Raw genomic sequence first — 22,428 nt, 5'->3', positions numbered from 1 at the left:
TAGAAAGCTATTTGGCCATAGCTAGTAAAATTGAACATATATATACTGTGTGGCCCGGGAATTCCACTCTTCAACATAAGTGCAGCACAACTGCATGTCACATTTGCACAAATACTTGTACCAAAATGTTTAAAGCGCCATCATCCAGAGTCTGAAAGTGGAAACAATCCAAATGTCAGTTAGCAGTGAAACATTTAAGTAAGCTGAGTAAGATAATAAGATAGTAGTCATCTTCAGCCTGTAATGTTAAAAGTGAAATTAATGTGGGAGGAGGGAAAAAAGACACTAGAATAAAGTAAATTCTTCTGATTAAAAAAACAAATAAGTTGAGGTATATAATCAGACAGAGGAATACTATATTCCAACAAGGAAAATGAATGAAATAGTGGTATAGGCAGCAGTAAGGATAACTTAGGGGAAAAAATGAGCAAGAAAAGCTAGATTCTATGGAATATGTAAAGTATGATTCCATTTTCATAGAACTGAAAAGACAAAGGGAATCTGTAATTCTTTACATTTGGGGAAGAAGGAGAGAGACTTCATGTGATGGGTATCAGGGATATTATGGGATATTGTAAAGATTTATTTTTTATTTTGGAGTTGTTACAGAGTATGTTCAGTTTGTCATACTCATCTAGCTACACAGTTATGATTAGTGCAGTTTTCTTTGTGTTATGTAGTAATACAAAATTTTTTTTAATATTTATTATTTGAGAGAGGGAGTGAGTGCTGGGAGGGGCCTGAGGGAGAGAGAGAAAGAAACTCTAGCAGACTCCTCATTGGGCTTGGAACCCCAGGCTGGGCTTGATTTCAAGACGTGAGATCATGACCTGAGCCAAAACCAAGAGTTCAGATATCTGACTCCTGGTTTTAGCTGGGTTCATGATCTCAGGGTCCTGAGATTGAGCCCCATGTTGGGCTCCATGCTTAGCACGGAGTCTACTTATCCCTCTCCCTCCCCCACACCTCTTCTCCACCTGCTCATGCTCACACTCTCTCTCAAATAAATAAATAAAATCTTCAAAATTTATTATCATTTTCTAATCATACTGACATCCTAGCATAAGAAGAAAGAATGGTAACAGCATTATGGTTTCAAATTACTGAATACACCTGGGTTTTTCAATTTTTCAATTGTTAGTTTTATTGCAAAGAAAATTATCTGTCCTCAAAGTATGAGTTCTTGTCTAGGATTCACAATAAACCTATTATAGTCTCAAACTGTATTTTATTGTGCATGTAGTACATAATTGAATGGCCAAGAGTCTATACTACCAGAGTCTAGACCTATACTAGAGCCGGTCAGTAATCAGTAGTCCACATCAAGCAGAGTATTGTGCTTAGAACATCAGAAGAATCAGGCAGACATGTTTGACAGAGCCTGTGTATAATTCATATCCCTCCCCTCCATATCCACCCCCAGCCAAAAAATACTTAAGTATGTTAAAGATATTTCAAGGCTTCATGAATTGTAAAATACTATTAGAAGAAACATAAGGTGATGACATAATAGGGGGATTGTGCATTTGTGTGCTGGGGCTGCCGTAACAAAGTATCACAGACTGGGCAACTTAAACAATAGAAATGTATTTTCTTACAATTCTGGAGGCTGGAATTCCAAGATCAAGATGTTAGCAGGTTTGGTTTTTCCTGAGGTCAGTCTCTCCTTGGTTTATAAATAGCAGGTTTCTCTCTGCTTCACACAGCCTTCTCTCTATGCACTTGGATCTCTGGTGTCTTTTCTTCCTCTTACAAGGAAACCAGTCATTCAGATTAGGGCCCTACCCTAACAGCCTCATTTTAATTAAATCACTTCTTTAAAGACCTCCTCAAAACAGTCACATGCTGAGGTACTAGGGGTTGGACTTAAACCTAAGAATTTGGGGGCAGGGAGAGAGCCACAATGTAGCCCATTGCAGGTTGCTAAACTACTTTTTTCAGAATATGATGCAGTGATTCTGTGTGTGCGTTAAAAACCAGTAGAGTGGGGTACGTAGGTGGCTCAGTGGGTTAAGCCTCTGCCTTCGGCTTGGGTCATAATCTCAGAGTCCTGGGATCAAGTGCCGCATCGGGCTCTCTGCTTGGCAGGGAGCCTGCTTCTTCCTCTCTCTCTCTGCCTGCCTCTCTGCCTACTTGTGATCTCTCTCTGTCAAATAAATAAATAAAATCTTAAAAAAAAATAAAAACAAAAACAACAGTACAGTGGACCATAGAATGGCCCTGGCCTTTCCCCATGCCACAGGAATGCAAAGAACCTAGAGATAGTCCCTTCATGAGATTTGTAAACAATCCAGAAATTGTTTACAGAAAGAAAGAATCATAGGTTGAGTTCTAAAACGGTAACTTAATATCCTCCCTAAAATAGCTGACGTGGTGAATCAAAACATGTGGATAGTTAGATATTAGATTATCTTCTGCTACTGAAAAGGAATAGGACAGGAAGGTTTTATGGCAGTCTATTTGTCTTGTTAGGTGGAAATTAACATGACAAAATGATGTGTTCCTTTAAAGTACTGCTAAAAATTCTGTGTGAAAAGATTTTGTCCTCTGCCTGGAGTGCTCAATCCCTTTCCCTTTTCTTTGGCCTGCTTCAAAGCCTCAACTTTCCCAGAAAAGCCTGTGCTGACCCTTTCTCCAATATGTAGTCGGTTCCCCATTATTCTTATAAAGCACCTTTCTTTTTTCTTTTAGGTACTTATCATAATTGAAATTATTTTATTTATGGTTTTTGACTGGTGTTGCTCTCATCCACTAAATTTTAAGCTTCGTGGAGGACAGCAATTCTGTCTTATGTGTTCACCAGTTTTGACCTGCTGTTCCTAGCACTGCGTAAACATTCAATAAATATTTGTAGAATAATGGAACCAACATAATGTTTGACACTACCACTAAATATTTTATTTGGTGATAATTTTATGCCTGGGAAATTGGGCTGATTTCTGTTTGTGTTTCTGTCTAGAATGTAGCAGATCAGATTGCATTTCAAGTTGCTGGTGGATTAACAGCCCTTGAACACATTCTTCAAGTAGTAGTCCCAACCACAAATGTGAACACAGCTTCACGAATTCCTCCTAAGTAAGTATAGTTTTTTAATCTGTCTTTCACGTTTCATTTGTGAGTCATTTCTGCCCTATGGTTTCCATATGGAGGACCATAAGAAAATTGTATATGTATTCAGGCTTGAATAGCAAAAGCTTACACCCCCCATTAGGGAGAAAAACAGAGGTCCTCGACTTCACTTACAAAACTCAAATTGAGCCGAAAAAGCCTTAGGAAGGAAACCTCTTTGGTTTGTGACCACCTCGAATCCTGAAACAAGGAGACCGGATGAACTCCTGGGCAGCTGTACTGCTTACATAAATTGCACGGAGCTGAATAGTAGTAACAGAAGGGTTACTTTCTGCGTTGGGTACTAGAAGAGGTAAGTACATTAACAAAAGCCCGAGCTGTGAAATTTGAAGAAATCCCTAACTAACGGAAGAGCAGTCTGAAGCCAAGACTGCCGTAGTCGAGAGTCCCAGCCAAATAGCTGGGGACTGAACTGCAGTTTGGTCTTTAACTGCAAACCACTCTTTTTCATAAGGATCCTGCGCAGGCTTTCCACCCAAGACCTGCTTTCCCCTTCTCTCAGTCACTCAGTGAGCCCTGGCCACCTGGGGTATAGTAGCAGACAGCTTTATTTCAGAAGTATTACATTCCGGAGAGGTAGCATACACAATTCCTGGATATTTTGTGGAGACTCTTATTTAGAGTTTAAATGAGTTTTGATAAAAGTTCACTTATATCACTGAGAAAACCTAAATATTTAGTTAGCCCAACATAAGTGAGTACTTTATTTGTCCATTGGATACTACAGAAAAGAAATTCCAAGAATATGTTATCTTCCTCTTGAGAGACATTTTGGCAAAATAAAGATAGCACTGGCTTTGGAGTCGGAAGAACCTGGATTCTGTTTTACCTCTGTTGGTTCCTAGTTGGGAGAATTTGGGCAAGTGCCTTATTCTTCTTGTATCAGTTTCCTCTAAACGGGGGTCATCATATTCACCTCTGCTGTGGGGATCAAGTGAAATACATGTGAGAGTTCTTTTTATATAAATCTGAGCTGACAGTTTCTAAGTGATAGTCTTGCCTCTGCCTTAAGACAGTGTTGTCTCTTTGAAATGAGACATTTCTAAGTACAAACTGTTTGATGCCAAAGTTACTTTGGGTTCCTTTGCTCTGCTGACAAAGTGGCGATTAATAAAAGAAGGTATAGGTAGCCTTGAGTCAGGTTCTAACCCGGGAGAGTTGGTGTTCCTCTTCAAAATGGACTTTATTGACAGTATGCTGTTTGGCATGTTGTCATCACTCGGTGTTTGTTAATTGACAGGGAGAGAGAGGGGAAGGAAAAGAATGAAATACAGTAACTTTGAGGTAAGAAAGGAAGCGGCTTTTGACTCTTTGGGACAGTGCTTTGATAACTGTTAATCATTCATACTGTTCATCTTAAAAGCACCTGCAGCTTCTTGTTTTGTCTTGTTCTGCTTTTTTTGTTTGTTTTCCGGTAGGTTTCCACATGCGTGACACTGAGTTCCCTGGCTGGTAAGCCAAACTGCATGCCTGTTTCACAAAAGCTACTTTTGTCATTGTGGCAAAAAGCATTCTCTGGTATTTACCTGTACCATCATTTAGGGAACAGAAGAGGTTTCCATAGTTCCTAAGAAGACCTAAGCAAGAATTAACACACCAACGTTGGCAAGGAGCCCTGGAATCCGGGGAGTCCAGGCCAGTGCGCCTCTGATGGCCTCCAGCTGACCACAGTGCCAGGATTGAGAGTTTGTTTCTTCATCTCACCTTAGGCCAATAGATTTGTGTGTTCAGCCAGGCACTGCTTGCGGAGTGGGGCTCCACTCGGGTCAGTGGGCATCAAGCAGCAGCTCTAAGATTCTCTTCTCCTGAGCACAGATCAAGATCATGACTCTACTTTCTAAATTAGCCTCACTTCTCGGAGCTAACGGATTAAGACTATGAGAGTATTATGCTGCTTACTCAGAAAGGGGCAGGAGACATGCCCCAGCTCTGTGAGAATTAGTATAGACTCAGAGCACTCTGGTAGGCATGAGTTGGTGGCTTAACACGAAGTGTTCTTTCTTATATTCCTTCCAGCTACCGTTGTGCACAGCCCCCCGACCGGCCCTGCTCCTCAGCCTTCCACAGTCCCTGCGGACTTCCTTTGCTCTCAGCCTGCCCAAGCCCTCCCCTTCCGGCCCTGATGAGCTCCCATCCCTCAACTCTACAAAGCTCCTGTCACATTAGCTCATTTTATTCTCTGCTTCCTGTGGCATTTCATGGCTCTTACCCAGAGAGGCTGGGTTTGTTGTTGTTTTTTGATTTGTTTGTTTGTTTACTATCCTGCATTAATTTTTCTTAGTAGTAAACAGCAGAGGTTTTGAGAAGTGTCAGTCAGTATCGGGGAATATTTACCGTGTGGATCATCTAGACAGTTACCATATGGCTCACCTGTGACTAGAGACCTAGCATTTCACTGCCCCTGCAGCCCTGAGCTCTGGCAGTGGAGAGACCAGCTCCCTGCTTCTCCTTTCTCACCACCCTGCCTCGTTCCCTTGTCGTTCTATGTAGTACCTCAGCAGTTTCCCTATAATTCTTGCTGGGTAACTTACTGGGAGTGAATATTTGCTTCCAGCAGATTTTTTTTTAGATGCAAAATTGAGAATTATACCCACTTCTGAAAATTGAAATTTGTGAAACCTTTCTGAAATTGTTGGTGGGTTGTTTTGCCTTTGTTAGAACCAGAAAAGTCCATATAACTGCTTGAATCCTTGAATCCTTGAGAGGACTTTATTAAGATGTGGTATTCCAAAATCAACCTTCTTAACAAATGTGCTCCAATAAAATTGTTTTTGGTGCCAACAAAGATCAGCCTGAAACAAGGTGATTTTCATTTCATGTGGTATATACTTTGGGGAAGCCTCCTATTAATGTACTGCTAACTTAAATTGCAGAAGGCAAGTACAAAAGAATGCATGAATATTCTAGCCTTTTCTTTGGTTTAGGCTAATAACAGTTGTTTAACATAGCTTTTAATATTTGAAAATAAATGTTGGTCTGTCATTTTCTTTGGGCATAGAGAATGCCCCGGGTGATATAAATAAGAAGATAGATCTGCTGTGACCAGAAGCTGTGGCCAAAGCTTTGTGTTGTGTTTTTATCATATATTTACAGAGCGGCAATGATACTAAAAGGGAGAGTTGGAACTCGATGGCACTCCACATCTCCAAAACCTTTCAGGCAGCAATAGATGGTCATATTTCACAAGGAAACCTGCAGACCTTTTGGGCCGTGAAAAGCAATCACTGGGCTAAGTCTTCCCAGGTTGCCTTTTACTTACTTGGTATCCTTAGTTTTTGATACTCATAGACAATGAAGGGGCCAAATGGTTAACTCACCAAGCCACTCTAGGTTTTCAACTGGAGTATGCACCAGGCCACCATTTCTTCTCTGTCAGCCTTGTTTATCTTCCTTCGTTGTCCCTCTGGACCCAATTATTTTTAATATAAAAGTAGTCTCATCAATACGAACCAATGCAGACAGCATAGAAGAAAATATACAGGCTCTGGAGTCACATCTGAGCTTAGATTCTCTGCTTTTCACTTATTAGTTACATGACCTTAGGCCAAGTTGTGTGTTCTCATGGAGCCTCGGTTAAGCACTAACACTACCGTGTCGTGTAGGACTTGTTGGCTGTTGTGAGAATTCAGAGTACGTGTACCACAAAAGCGCTTAACTCGTATTGGTGGGTTTTGTTTTAGTTGTTTATGAGGTGGACTTTGCATGACCCTACTTAATTACTGAGCTTTGAGTCCCTCACTCTATGTCACTTTGGCTTCTAAAGAGCTGTAATCTACTCATTTTACTTGGGCATTTGTTTTTTTGTCTTAAGCCCAATCTTCGTCCTGGTCAATTTTAGCCTCACCTGTCAAGATCCTTTTTGGATTCTGACTTGACCTCTAATTTAGTGTCTTTTTCTTAAACTTTGTGCCAGACCTAAAGTTGATCTGTAGAACACCTGCATCTTCGTCTAAATCACTGATGCCCCAAACATTAGGAAGTAGTTCCGTTTAGCATCTTATTAATGTGCTATCTTGCCAAGTATTCCATCTGTTGTACTGTCATCTCCCCATATCTGTACAGACAGACTGTAATTTCTTGGGACTGGAAACCATAGTAAATGTATTATTTTTTATTATTATAAAAACATTATTATTATTTATTGTAAATCATCATGGCATCTTAATAAATATCATTTGGATATGTGAATAAATTCTTTTCCCCATACATGGAAATAAAGCAGTAAAAGAACTCACTGCATTAAATACTTGACTCTGTGGACTTAGCCAAATAGGGTCCTCTTGATTTTGACCACTCTGTTAGCTAGACTTTAGGAAGTTTTCTTAATTCTATCTTTAAATTTCTGTGTACTTGTAATTATGTCAAGTATCTGTACTGCTACTTATTCAAAAAGCCGAATGGGAATGCTAGAACTGAATTCTTGGTCATCCTTATCACAGTTTTAGAACCAGGGCACTTCAGTATATATAAGATTGTCCCCATTTTAAACTCTGTTGAAAAACAGATCCTTCTGACTGCTTTATGAAGTTTACCTATTTATTCAGATCAAACAAATTAAGTTGCTTTTTTGCTTCTTCATAGTATAGACTTTTCCTTTAATAAACCAGTCTTTCTCAGGTAAAACAGTAGTCACTGAATATAATAATAAAAGGGAATGAACTTAGAAAGATACGGAGTTTTGCTTCCTAGGAAGATCATTTATAAGATATCATGAATTTATTCTCCTAAGTGTAAAATAAAATGAAACCCACTTGGCAGTATTGCATTTACCGGATCCTTTGTGTTGGTGAGGAGACAGACCTTAATTAACATTACCGAGTGTGTCCTCCGTGCCAGACACTCTTCGCCTGTATTACCTTGTTCACTCCTCACAGTCACTAGCAGCCATACCTATGGCCCACTACCAGAATGAGGGTTGGCAACAATCATATTTGGAGCATGACTGCAACCTGAGAGAGCCATGATATCCCTTTTGAAAGCATGTTTATTCATTCCAAATGGCAAAGAGAGCGTTCAGAATTGCTTTCCCTTGATTACTGAGGTTTTGTCCCTAAAGGCTTCTGTTCCCTTTCTTGGTCTTATGATACAGCATAGAGACTGGTGGAGTTCATCTTAAAATGGAAAAGAGATATCCCTTTGCGTTCCAGAAGCAGGTGGATGATCTAGGGCTTCCAATCCTAATAACCAGGAGAAAAACTATTTTCTTGGCAGTCCCCTTAGGAGCAGTTGTATGCATGTATGGACATGGGAACGGAATTGCCACATCTAGGAGCCATTCAAAATAGACCCTGTCCACAGGGAACTTAGGGTCATAGAAAGTGAGATGGATTAAACTTTAAATATCGTTAGTAGTAGCCTGCTGTGTACCTTTGCGCAGCAGGCACCCTGGTGGTATACACAAACTCGTCATAAAAGGACTGTTTTGCTAAATATCCAGTATCTGTAAAGGTAGTTTCCTGAGATGCCTCCCCTCGTGTGCACTATAGCTTACTTCTTATTCTGGTCTCTTGACTCACTTGTCTGTTCTTTTGGGGGCTTATTTACTTTACATTTTGGTGGGGGTGGGGAGTTGTTTTGTTTTGTTAAATTTGTTACATCTTTGCCTTTCTCTCCAATTTGCAAGACAGTCCAGACCCTGTTCATCCAGTTTTCACCATGAGTTTCCCTCCTTATTATCCTTCCATCTCTCTTGCTGGTTTGTCACATTCACTTCATATTTGTTGTCTCCTTTGTTTTTCTGGGTGTTGCGAATACCACCTGTTCTAAACATTGCACCCAGGCCTCTTCTTAGCAGCTCATCTTATGCCATGCGATGCCTCCCTCAGTGGCCATACCTGATTAAACCAAAAGTGGACATTTGACTTCAGCAGCCAGTCTATAGACCAGCCAACAATGTCAGACTTAAAACTCAGCCCAGAAAGTTAAACTGAGCCAGTCAGGCTTCTCTCAGGAATTTGCAGTTGGAAAGTTGTACAGCTCCAACTCATTTTTTTCTAGTGTATTTGAATTTGAAAAATCATGTAGAGTAACTTCTGGGATGGCCATTACAGGGCTCTCAGTTTAGCAGGGCCAACAAAAGGCTATTGGGGAAAAAGGGAGAACAGAACTGCTTCAGGAGAGAGAAGGGAGATGGAAATGAGAGCGGGTCCAGTCTACAGAGCTGGCATTGTTCCTGCCCTCCTGAGGTCTAGGAGTTCATATTCTCCTGGATTCGTGGGAAGTTCCCAGTAACCTTATAGCAAATGCCTCTTTTTACTTGAAATATTCTTAGTGAATTTCTGTCCCTTCAAACAGAAAGAGCCTAATACTTTTAAATAAAAATGATAAAGGTTTTTTCAAGATTTATTTATTCATTTGGGAGGGAGAGAGTGTGCTCGCACCCAAGCTTGGGGGGAGGGGCAGCGGGAGAGTGAGAGAGAGAACCCTCCAGCAGACTCCTAGCTGAGTGAGGAGCCTGACGCAGGGCTGGATCCCAGGACCCTGAGATCATGACCTGAGCCGAAATCAAGAGTCAGATGCTTAACCGACTGAGCCACCCAGTCGCCGCAATATTAAAGATTTCTTAAACTCTTGATTGGCTTGAAAATACTTGACTATGTTATAGAACCTTCCTTGTGACCTCATTTGTTTTTCTAAATGCTTTCGTATCAAGAATGAGTGAATGGCCACAGTATAAAGTAGAAATAGAGAGAAAACACGCTCTGCAGGTTCTCTAGGGTATAGTTCGTTGTGAACATTAAATGTTTCTACAGGCTGAACTTCCCTTTTCGCTACTAACCCTAATTTGGAGAATCCGTGTAGAAAATAATGTAGATTAAACTTGCTATTATCCCTGGTTTCTAAGGCAAACACACTTAAGTAATATACTCTAGAGTATGGAGCTTATCTTCAGAATCAAAGATAAGAGAATGTATTATATATTGCTCTTTAAGAACAAATAACAGTACTGCTCATATTTTTTTATAGCTCTTAAGTGTTAACTTTCTTGGTGACCCTTGGGTCCCTGATTGGTTACCTCAGCATTAACTTGATAATTAGGACTTAGTTTGACTCCCAATAACATTGTCTTATATTTATTAACAACTGAAATATCTATTTCTTTAGACCCTGCTCTCTCAAACTGGATCATAATGGGCCATATTCCAACTTTTTAATAAAAATAACTTTGTTCTTGAGAAACTCAATCATTTCACCAGTTATTTTCTGAAATTGGAAACCAGTTGCCAGTTGAGATGGTGAGGCTGCAGTGTTCAGAAGGTGAGAAGATTGCAAGAGCAGCTATCCCTCCCCCGCTCAAGTCCTGGCAGTGTGATGCAGCTCAGAATGTTAATCCTGTGCTCCAAGATGAAGCTTCATTACACTTTTAAGAACAGAATAATATGCCTTTAAGGGCACAGTTTCAATTGCTAGGAGAGAGACCATTTGTAAAAGACAATTTGTTCTCCATTAGTTAAGTCATTTTATAGTTTGTAACGGAAGGAATAAAAGCACTGGCTTGTATCTTTTCAGGGCAACCTTTTTTGGGATTGCAGTTTTGTTTCTCTCGGGAAACCAAGCAGTTATCTCCATATTATTCGACATCTACCCCAGAGCATGGCATACTCAAGCATGTGATGCAAGCTTCGGAGCATTGCATCATCTCTTATTTCTCTCTCTCTCTCTCTCTCTCTCATCCAGTAAGAAATGTAAGACTTCATTCTGGAGGGGATGGTGATTTTACCAAAATTTCATCTGTAGATGCTGGATTCACATTTTCTAACAAAATTAGCAGTTTCGAAATTTTTTTTCATAGTCCAGTCTACATTAAGGCTTTTGCTTCCTAGGTAGAAAGCTCTCAAGTTTCATTCTTCTACATATATATGTATATGTAGAAGAATGAAACTTGACCATTCTCTTACACCGTACACAAAGATAAACTCGAAATGGATAAAAGACCTCAACGTGAGACAGGAATCCATCAGAATCCTCGAGGAGAACATAGGGAGTAACCTCTTTGATATCAGCCATAGCAACTTCTTTCAAGATATGTCTCCAAAGGCGAAGGAAATAAAGGCAAAGATGAACTTCTGGGACTTCATCAAGATAAAAAGCTTCTGCGCAGCAAAAGAAACAGTCATCAAAACAAAGAGGCAACCCACGGAATGGGAGAAGATATTTGCAAATGACAGTACAGATAAAAGGTTGATATCCAGGATCTATAAAGAACTCCTCAAACTCAACACACACAAAACAGATAATCATATCAAAAAATGGGCAGAAGATATGAACAGACACTTCTCCAATGAAGACATACAAATGGCTACCAGACACATGAAAAAATGTTCATCATCACTAGCCATCAGGGAGATTCAAATCAAAACCACATTGAGATACCACCTTACACCAGTTAGAATGGCCAAAATTAGCAAGACAGGAAACAACGTGTGTTGGAGAGGATGTGGAGAAAGGGGAACCCTCTTACACTGTTGGTGGGAATGCAAACTGGTGCAGCCACTTTGGAGAACAGTGTGGAGATTCCTCAGGAAATTAAAAATAGATCTTCCCTATGACCCTGCAATTGCACTGCTGGGTATTTACCCCAAAGATACAGATGTAGTGAAAAGAAGGGCCATCTGTACCCCAATGTTTATAGCAGCAATGGCCACGGTCGCCAAACTGTGGAAAGAACCAAGATGCCCTTCAACGGATGAATGGATAAGGAAGATGTGGTCCATATACACTATGGAGTATTATGCCTCCATCAGAAAGGACGAATACCCAACTTTTGTAGCAACATGGACAGGACTGGAAGAGATTATGTTGAGTGAAATAAGTCAAGCAGAGAAAGTCAAGTATCATATGGTTTCACTTATTGGTGGAGCATGACAAATAATATAGAGGACAAGGGTAGATGGAGAGGAGAAGGGAGTTGAGGGAAATTGGAAGGGGAGGTGAACCATGAGAGACTATGGACTCTGAAAAACAACCTGAGGGTTTTGAAGGGGCGGGGTGGGAGGGTGGGGGAACCAGGTGGTGGGTATTAGGGAGGGCACAGATTGCATGGAGCACTGGGTGTGGTGAAAAAACAATGAATACTGTTACGCTGAAAATAAATAAAATAAAAAAAAAAAAGAAAGCTCTCAAGTAATGTTTTGTCAAACATTTTTGGTTACCTATCTACTCAAGAAAATCTTTAACTAGACTATCATTGTTAAATCACTCCTGGGACAGTACTCACAACTTACCTGAGGCTCTGTTTTCTTTACACTATTACCTTCTCCTGAATTATATTCACCAAGTCTAGCTATTGATTCAGGTCAATTGCTTTATTGAAAATCAAGATGCATATGGATAGTTCTCTGCACTGGCATTTGAGTTAAAGTAAATACAAATCTCTCACCTTTCAAATTGATGTATTCTAGCAAAGATGGTTGTAAAGTTAATTTCTATTAAGTGAATCCAATTTTCTTATTAATTTTCTTCAAGTCAACAATGAATTTCTATGGGCAAAGTGTCAAGGCATTAAACAATCAGTGGGGAGTTGTAGTCAAGTCCTTTGGTGTTCTAGACAGTGTAACACAGCAGTCTTGTTGAAAACAGGCTTCAGCACTTTCAGAATGATAAATTATGTAGCACTTTCCTAACTTTGTAACTCTCTTGTCACCTTCTGGAGCTTGAATTCTTGAAAAACACCTACACAGGATGAAGATTATATCATATTTTACAAATACTACCACAGTCTAACATGTAATGTATCTTAGGCGAGAATTTATTTCTGTAAACGTAGTCACCTTCCCACTTGGTTTGTTTTGGAACTCAAGCCAGAAATACCTGTATGTCAAATTAGAAAAGAGGGAATATAATGCACTAACAGATTAAAGTCAACTGGGACTTGGTGTAAGAGCATTAGGGCTCAGATACCAGCTTTGCCAGTACTTGGTGTGAGACCTGTCTCTTAAAACTTTACTAGCTCTAGTATTTTTCATCTGGGAAATGGGGGAAAGATGCCTATCTCACAGGGTCACTGTGAAGATGAAATGCTAATATGTATAAAGGGGCTTTGTGAATTACCATGCTTTAGCACAGGACACCGGTGGTATTTGGGGCAGAATGCAGGATTGTCCTGCCCACTGCAAGGTATGTGACATCCTTTGGGTCATTAAATGACGTTAAACACCCATCAGATACCTGTGTTCCCAGTTGTTTTCAAAACCGAATGTGTCGTTACACATTTCTACGTTTCACCTAGAGAAATCCCAATTGTGAACTATGTGCTGGGCAATAGAGTTGTGGAAATAAATAAGACATTGTCCATATCCTCGGGAGGCTCCAGCTAGGGGGTGAGCTGAACAGGGTAAGATGTAATTCAGTACAGTGTGCTAAGTAAAACTATAGAAGTATGCACTAAGTACAGAAATAGCACAAAGGATGGAGTAATTAACTGCCAGAGGAGGACACAGAGTCTTACCCGAAGGTCATAACATGTGAATTCAGTTTTTAAAAAGATTCAGAGTTTACCAAATTAACAAATCCCCCTAAGTGAGCCGAGAGCATAGCATGTGCAAGATCATGGAGGCCTGAAATAAGAGGATATGTTTAGGGAGCTGTAAACATTTGGTATTATTGGACCACAAATGTCCTAATGTCATTAGAACAATATCAGAAGTATCTAGGTATGAGCAAATTGGGCAAATGGCAATTCTGTGAAGAGTAAAATGTATTTATCCCTTCTTTCTTTCACTTGTGGGGGAGAAAAAAGTCATAATCAGTTTTATTCCCTCATCTATTAATTGCTGCTACTATCTTACCAAACACAAAGAGGAATTCAGTCATTTAACACACACTGTTGCCAGGTACTTGGCACTTGGTTTATTCACATGGCTAGAAGGTGAACGAGAGAGGGAGAACTTTTGGAAAGGAGCGCTCTGAACCCCTACAAAACACTTTTCATTTTCAGAAATACAAGAGCAGTAAAGCTGCTTTATAAATATATTAGACTTATTTAACAGTCTTTGGCATATCTTCACCAATATTATCACTTGTATACATGAAGAAACTGAGGCTTAAAAAGACTAAATGATTTATCATCAATCATCAAATGGCAGCAAGAACTGAGCATCCTCGTCTGGTGTCCATTTTTCTATACCTTATTGCCTTATTGTTTCTGCTATGTGAACACTTAGCTTTCACTATTTTAATAAAAATAAAGCACCATTTCATTGATATCTTAGAAAAAATTACTGTCATTATTCCTGTGAGTTGCTGGAGGTTTTTTTGTTGTTATTGTTACTTGTTGTTTAGCTTTTGACTTTTGGTGGGGGAGATGTTGTTTGATAGGTTCGGGATTTTTAATTTAGGATTTTTGGTGGTGGTTTGTTGGTGTAGGTATAGGAAATGCTTGCGGAATCATCTTCCCCACCTAGGAGTCAAAGAGGGACAAGAGGAACTGATCTAACAGAAATTGGGAAACAGAAACCAAAACCACTTAAAGCGATGTGTGTGTATAAGAGTAAATGCTCAGGAAAGATCTAGCAATGAAGTAGAAAAAAGAAACCTAATGTTTCATTGTTTCCTTAAACACCCTTTTCAGAACTTAAATCAGGTGGCACACATGGAGTAAATTTCTCATAGTGTTTACTTGCCGTCAGTAACTGATAGAGATATTCCGAAGTTGGAAACCACACGCTACCTCATGTGTCCACTACATGATAGCCCTCAGAAGTGTTAATAAGATGGTATTTGCGGGCACCTGAGTGGCTCAGTGGGTTAAGCCGTTGCTTTCGGCTCAGGTCATGATCTCAGGGTCTTGGGATCGAGCCCCACATCGGGCTGTCTGCTCAGCAGGGAGCCTGCTTCCCTCTCTCTCTCTCTCTCTGCCTGCCTCTCTCCCTACTTGCGATCTCTGTCTGTCAAATAAATAAATAAAATCTTTAAAAAAAAAAAAAAGATGGTATTTGCCACTGTGAGTGAAATCTGGAAGACAGCCCATTGTTAATAAACAACTCCTTATTTCTAAGCAGGATTCTTTTAGTATAATTCTAAATATCTATTTTTAGATCAAGGTTTACTAAAAGTAAATAACTTTCCCTAAGACAATAAAGGTAAAAAATTGTTTTGCAAATTAGTCATAGTGATTGATAAATACTCTTCTCCATTTGACATATTGAGGCATTTTGTTTGTGTCTCAAAGGCTGCACAGAGATGGTTACAGTTGACAGCTGTTGTACCACTAATAAGATTAAAGTAAAGAAATTAGTTTTGTAGACTTTAATCTGCTGTTTAACACTGCAAACCACCTGGGGTCTTCTCCAGGGCCCACATGTTTAATTGTGAATTTAAAATTACATAACCAGATCCTTCTTACGAACATATCTGAAGACTGGCTAATGGTAACTGTCTTGTTACTAGACAAGACAGAGTTAGCCCTAGACTTTAGAATTAATGTTTTAATTTGATGCCTACCCTACATTTTTAAATGTATTATTCTAATCTTTGAAACATAATACCTTCTCAGTGGGAGGTTAATTTTAGGAAATGAAGAAAGTTTAATTAGGTGGGTACTTAAGATATATATGATTTTCCCATCTAAAATTAGAATATATCTCTGTGGAATAATTAAATTGCCAATTCTTATTGTACCAAATTGACCAATTAAAAAAAGAAACCCTTGCAATGACACATCTAGTTGAAGGTTTCTTACTCCTTGCTCTGGGCATCATTTTAATAAGGAAAATAGTTTAATTTAAAAATTAATTTTGGGGGGGGCACCTGGGTGGCTCAGTGGGTTAAAGCCTCTGCCTTCAGCTCAGGTCATGATCCCAGGGTCCTGGGATCGAGCCCCGCATCTGGCTCTCTGCTCAGTCAGCGGGAGCCTGCTTCCCTTCCTCTCCCTCTGCCTGCCTCTCTGCCTACTTGTGGTCTCTGTCTGTCAAATAAATAAATAAAATCTTTTAAAAAGTTAATTTTGGTTTTATCAAAATATGTGGTAGACTGTGATAAGCAGTGCAGTAATCCTTTGTGATGATTACATTGAGTTTTAATGCAAACTGAAGTGTAGAGCATATATAATATATATCTCCACAGTGAAGATCATTTGGTCAACAGCATTATTAACATCCCTTGAAGAACCCCCATCTTGAGCTGAGATTTGTTGTTCCTGCATGTCGGCTCCCTCACTAGCCCCGCCCATCCCACATGTTGTGGCATCAGACAGATGGAGCAAGAGCAAGAAAGGCAGTATGAGTTTAGACTAGTCTTCACAGCGCCACATTTCCTCTTCATCCATGGCTCACGCTGATCCACATGTCCCCTTATCCACTGCAAAAAAAGCCTTCCCAAATTCTGTCACAAGCTCATCTTTTCTGTGGTCACAAGAATGTCAAAATTGAATAATCCATACATACATCGGTCCTCACACGGGGAATGGAGTTCACTTTGCCTGCCTGCTGCCTCCTCCAGAATCAACACCTTGAAAAAAGTTGGGGGGCGCCGCCTCATGGTTCTTACTGATTACGTGGTATTGCTTCACATAGGACCTCCCATCAGTCTCTGTCCTGCAAGTGGACCCAGACACACATGAACTTTCAGGGCTCCCAGGGTCTGGTTAGACCCAAGGCCGCCATCTTCAGGAAGCTTTCCCTGACCTCCATCTTGTGGCCATCTGCAGGACTGTCCCTCAGCAGGAAACTTCTGTGCCTTTTGTGGCTTCCCCAGGAGACTAGGCGCTCCCTCCAGGGTAGAGACTGACTTTTACCATTTCCGTTATGCCCATCACTGGGTCAGGCAGAGTGGGTCATGGCAATAAATACTACTGAAAGAAAACAAATTAAGAGGGAGAGTATGTTAGGAAATGACCATAGTATAGCTGATAATCTGATAGTGTAGCTAATATAACCTCATTGGAGGTGAGGAATACATACAGCATATGCTAAAATATGTTTTAACTGTTTTTAGTAATTATAATTAGTGGTGGTACTATTAATTTTGTGTTTCTGAAACTCTTTTGTGTTTTAGCATAGTACAAGTGAGTACCTAATGGATATTCTATTTCTGTCATCCTTGATGCCTATGAGGGCCAAGATTTTCAGTGCCAAAGAAAAGATAGAGAGCTATTATATAGGAGATTAAAGGGGGAAAAAAATCCCTTAATCCTGATTTTGAATTTGAAATATCACTATCCATTCATAAGATATTTTATCTTTAAGTAGGTGCATGATTCCTACTTCTACTCATTCTAGTGACTGTTTTAAAAATAGAATAGTGGAGAGTGTAGGTAACTAATGTGTTAATATATTCCATAGTTGTATATTCTTATATATTCTGCTTGAAACAAGGAAGACAGTTGTCCCTTCATTAGGCATCTCTGTGCTCAGCCAGCTCGGTACCATACACTGTGATGGCTCCAAAGAGGAGGAATCAGGCAAGGACCTTATCCAGAAGAGGGGTGCTGGGGTGGCTCAGTTGGTGAAGCATATGCCTTTGGCTTGGGCCATGATCTTGAGGTCCTGGGATCAAGCCCTACATCGGGCTCCCTGCTCCACAAGGAGCCTGCTTCTCCTTCTCCCCACCACTTGTGCTCTCTCTTGCTCTCTCTCTCTCTCTCAAGTAAATAAATAAATAAATATCTTAAAAAAAAAAAAAAAGACCTCATCCAAAAGTAACTTAGAGTAATCGTGTAATGGAATAGAGTTCTCAGTGGTTTGACAGGAGTCTCCATTTTCTGCCTCAAGAATTGGCATGTGCGGTTCTCAGGTGGGCCATTCTGTGCAAGGCCAGACCTAGGTCACAGGCTTCATTCTGTGGGCAGCCACTCACTTGGTGAGTCCAGTTAAGGCATTAGAATTCTTTTTTTTTTTTAAATTGTATTTATTTATTTATTTGACAGAGATCACAAGTAGGCAGAGAGGCAGGTAGAGAGAGGGGGAGGCAGGCTCCCCGCTGAGCAGAGAGCCCAATGTGGGGCTCGATCCCAGGACCTGAGCGGAAGGCAGAGACTTAACCCAGTGAGCCACCCATGCGCCCCAGGGCATTAGAATTCTACCTGCAGTTGGATCTCCCTACTTTCAGATAGCTCTTTTTAATACTATCGAAATAAATTACTTTAGGGGCACCTGGGTGGCTCAGTCAGTTAAACGTCCGACTCTTTGGTTCGGCTTAGGTCATGATCTAAGGGTCGTGAGATCAGGCCCTGCGTCAGGCTAATTCTCTGTCATTTGCTAGCCATCCTCTGTGTTTTCTGAGGATCTGTCACTTTTCCACACTTATCTACATCAGGGTAAAAGAGTAATTGACAAAAATTCCAAGTTGCTCTTTGCAGCTCTCTTGATGGGACTCTGGGACTTGCTGTGCCTACTTGGCACAGAATTTTGCTCTGCAGGAACGTAGTCATTCACTCTCCCCTGAGTGTGTAATTACATATCATTTATTAAATGCTTAGTACAAACCAAAGGAATTTGGTAAGTTACAATATGTGCTGGGGCTCCGGTTTTAAAATGCCCATGGCAGTTGTTTTTAAATGTCTGCTGTCTTGACACAGGTGTAAGACGGTGGATTTTGGTGAACAGTATTTTCCGAAAGTCTTAACCACTGCAAACTGCTTAAGGATATAAAGTAAACTATGTACTTCCTAAGTTATATTATCAAATCCTCTTAGGCTACAACTACCTGGGGCTTTTCTGTTTAACTATTTCATCATATATAAGTACTAATCTTAATGTCCGAGTTGTACTAAACTTGTTTTCTACCACTGTCCTTTTTGTATCTAAATATGTTACTGTACTTATTGCCAAAATACCCAGTTTTGTGATTCGTTTTCTGTCCTCTGTTTTTCAGAGGCAAGGTTTTCAGTGAGAAGACTTACTGACGTAAGATTCATTCATGTAGTCGTGATCCTTTGGGACACAAAGCCCTTATCTCAGCCTAGCCACAGTGTACTTTTGACAGAATGGACAGTAAGATTTTAATGTCTTCTCAGAAGATACTTTTAAAATCTGAGGCTTTCTGTTTGATGTTTAAAAGTGCTTCTAGTCATTTGAGTTTTAAATTACAGGGAAAGCTCCTTGAGCAGACCACCCAGGCTGGGTTCAAAGAAGTGATCTTTCCAAGACAGGTGCTTTTCAAATAGAGGTTGTCTTTCAAACAAGTTTTACTGAGTGGACAAGTTTTTCCTGACCTTGAGATTTTTGGTCCCCCCCCTTTTTTTCTCATCAAAAAGTAGTTTCTTTGTAGAAGTTTCTTGGGGGAGTTTTGTGAGCAAAAGATTATATAAGTGCACATTCCACACTTTACCAGGAAATGCATTTTCTTTAAAGTACAGAAAGCATTAGGACAAAATTTTATACCTTGTGTTTTTTATGGGCATGTTTTATGATATGTATGGGTATGCTTTATGATAGTCTACAAATAACTGTAGACAAGTTGTGTTTCTTGAATAAAACAGGAAAAAAATAAATTAAAAATCAAGGTTATAAAATTTATAGATCAAAGCAAAAGATAAGATACAATTATAAAGCTGTAAGATTCCATATGTCATTCTAAATGTAATACACTCATTTGTTTAAGTCTTTAGGGATCTATAATTTTATATATTAATCCTACTATAAAGCTACAGTACTCAAAACCATGTAATATGGCACAATGCTTGACAAAATTATCAATTAGAGTAGGAAACCAGGGAATATGTCCTGTATTTAGTTATGATAAAGATACCATTTCAAGCCAGTAGAGAAAAGGTGAATTTTTCAATAACCTATTAAAGGAGGGGGGATGGTAGATTTAGCTTCTGGCTCTCACCATATGCCAAAATAAATTCCAAATGATTTGCTAGTGAATTACAAAACCCTAAAATTACTACACACAGTGATAATTCAGGAAAAAATAAATACAAAGGGCTGGATACAAATGTATAGCTACCCCATCTCATGGTGAGGAAGAACTTATTAAACAATCAAGGGAAGGGAAGAAAAAATAAAACCACAAAGAAAAAAATCATTAGACTACATAAAATGATTTCACTTCAGTACATTAAAAAAAAATAACGCAAAATGAAAGGCAGTGGATAAACTGGAAAAAATACTAACAACATGAATTAACCCTTTGCTATATTTATGAGAGAACTCTTCTAAATCATTAAGAAAAAGATAAAAACCTCCAATAAAAAATGTTTAGAGGATAAGAATAATTAACAAAAAGATGAGTATGGATGGCAACTTCGTTTTGAAAAAAATCTAATAAATCCCTCCCTTATACCTTATCCCACAATCAATTTTATATCGTGAGTTTAAATGTGAAATCTATGGGAGTACCAAAAGTAAATTTAAAAGAATACTTTTAAAATCGTGAAGTGGAAAATCCTTCTAAGTCTGACAAAAAACTCGGATACACTAAAGGAAAGTTTGATAGATTTCATCCAATAAAAATGAAAACATTCTTTATGACAAAACTAAGTTCAGATAAACAGCAAATTGGAATATTTATTTTCAACATACAGTGATCAAAGGTTAACATCTTTATTATTGGTAAAGAGCTTTATAAGTCAGTAAGAAAAACACAAACCTCCCCCAATAGAAAAATGGGTAAAAGGTACACAGTGATAATTCAAGAAAATATAAATACACACAGCCAATAAGCACATGTAAAGGTCTTTAATCACACTAATAATAAAAGAAATACAGTCTTTAAGAATATTATTTTTAGCTGTCAAAGTGGTAAAGATTTTTTAATGAATTATCCAGTTTTGGTTAAATCATGGAGAAACTTTTCCTGGGAGGATAAATCAGTTTAAAATATTTTTTTTTCTGATGAGCAATTTTGTCAGTTGTCAGTCAAAAATCTTTAAAGTGTTCTTATCTTTTTACCCAAATTATTATTACTGGAAATTTATCCCAAGGAACTAGAATGATATTTTTGGTATAGCTATAATGAGCACAAGTTGTGCCATTGAGCATATCCTATGTCTCCTGAGTTCCCAAGCATATAAGGTGGCCCTCCCCCTGTAGTACCTGAGAATTGCTTCCCAGTTTTCATTGTGTCTAAGATATAGTCATGAGACCCAAGCTTCACAACCCAGTATACTTATTCCAGGCTTCCACTCTGAAGCTGGTAAGTAAGGAGTAGAAAGTAAGGGTAAAATAAATAAATAAATAAATAAATAAATAAATAAATAAATGTATTAAAAAAAAAAAATTAAGGGTAGAGAAGTAAGGAGATCCCAACCTCTCTTCTTTTTGACAATTAGAGACAGCTGCATCTGGCGTCCAAACTCACAGTGTAAGTTCAAGCTGTGGCATATGGTGCCCACAGGTTTTTTCATCAGATCTATATAGTAGTGTATGAATTGGGTATTGGTCCCGGCCATGTAACTTTAGTGCCTGTGTGTTTTCTAAATCTTACAATATACCGAATGGCCTATCCGTTAATTTCCTTTCTGTTTAAGTCAACCAGAGCTTTCTTCCTGTGACTTGTAACTAAAAGACTATTAAAACAGCATTATTTGTAACATTGAAAGTTGAAAACAGAAATAGTAAGGGATTAATTGTGGAAAAAAATGTTATATCCTTAGTATAACACTGTTCATCCTTTTGAAGTTGTGCAGTATTTCTCAGAAAAGGAATTTAAAATCTAGATGCTTACAAAATTGTTGGAAGCCATTGTAGGCCTCTGGGTTGACTCCAGAACAATACCAAACATATCCACTGGGGGCACTGCTCCTCTGAGGCCAACACAAGTTGGAAAGGAAATAATGTAATAACATTACACAGCTGTGTCTCACACCCAGGAAACCACAGAACCAGCACAGGTCAGAGATTAGGAAATCAAATAAAGTAGCACAGTCCCACTGTGTGTATTTAGAGTAATAATCTTCAGTATGCATAGATTATGCCTGGAGGAATATGTAAGCTAGTAACCATGGTAATTTCTAAAGTGGGAAATTGGGTGGCTGAAGGACATATGAAAGAGGGAGATGGTTTTCACCATATACCCTTTCTTGTGCATATTGTACTATGGTTGTCATTCCTAGTCAGAAAGTTACAAAGCTAAATTATATTACATCAGAGCTCAGTAGTTTTTACCGCACTTCATGGGAACATACCCTCAGGTCTCTGAAGAAACTTTCAAGGCTTTTTGAGAGGAGAAAACAGAGTAGGACCCTGGCTTCCACACTTCTGCTTCAGTCAGAGCAACTCTGGTTTTATCAGTTCTCTGGTTTAAGCATCTAGGATTTTGTAAGTTTTGTTTTTTGGGGTTTTTTTTTTTTTTAGTTTATTTTTATTTAAGTAATCTCTACACCTAGTGGGGCTTGAATTCATGACCCTGAGATCA

At 39.1% G+C, this 22,428-nt stretch overlaps 1 protein-coding gene across 1 annotated transcript in view; it reads left to right on the top strand.

The window, feature by feature from the left end:
* Window positions 1-22,428, top strand: part of SCAPER (S-phase cyclin A associated protein in the ER) — a 473,451-nt gene that overhangs the window by 317,911 nt on the left and 133,112 nt on the right. Inside the window, exon 24 of the mRNA XM_080809794.1 lies at window positions 2,960-3,075. Within this exon, the coding sequence (XP_080665920.1) occupies window positions 2,960-3,075 (116 nt within the window). The remainder of the gene's footprint in view (window positions 1-2,959; window positions 3,076-22,428) is intronic.

This window comes from Martes martes, assembly GCF_963455335.1.
Source record: "Martes martes genome assembly, chromosome: 7".
Lineage (NCBI taxonomy): Eukaryota > Metazoa > Chordata > Mammalia > Carnivora > Mustelidae > Martes > Martes martes.
The sequence above is the reverse complement of the archived record's forward strand: the minus strand, read 5'-3'. Positions and strand labels throughout refer to the sequence as shown.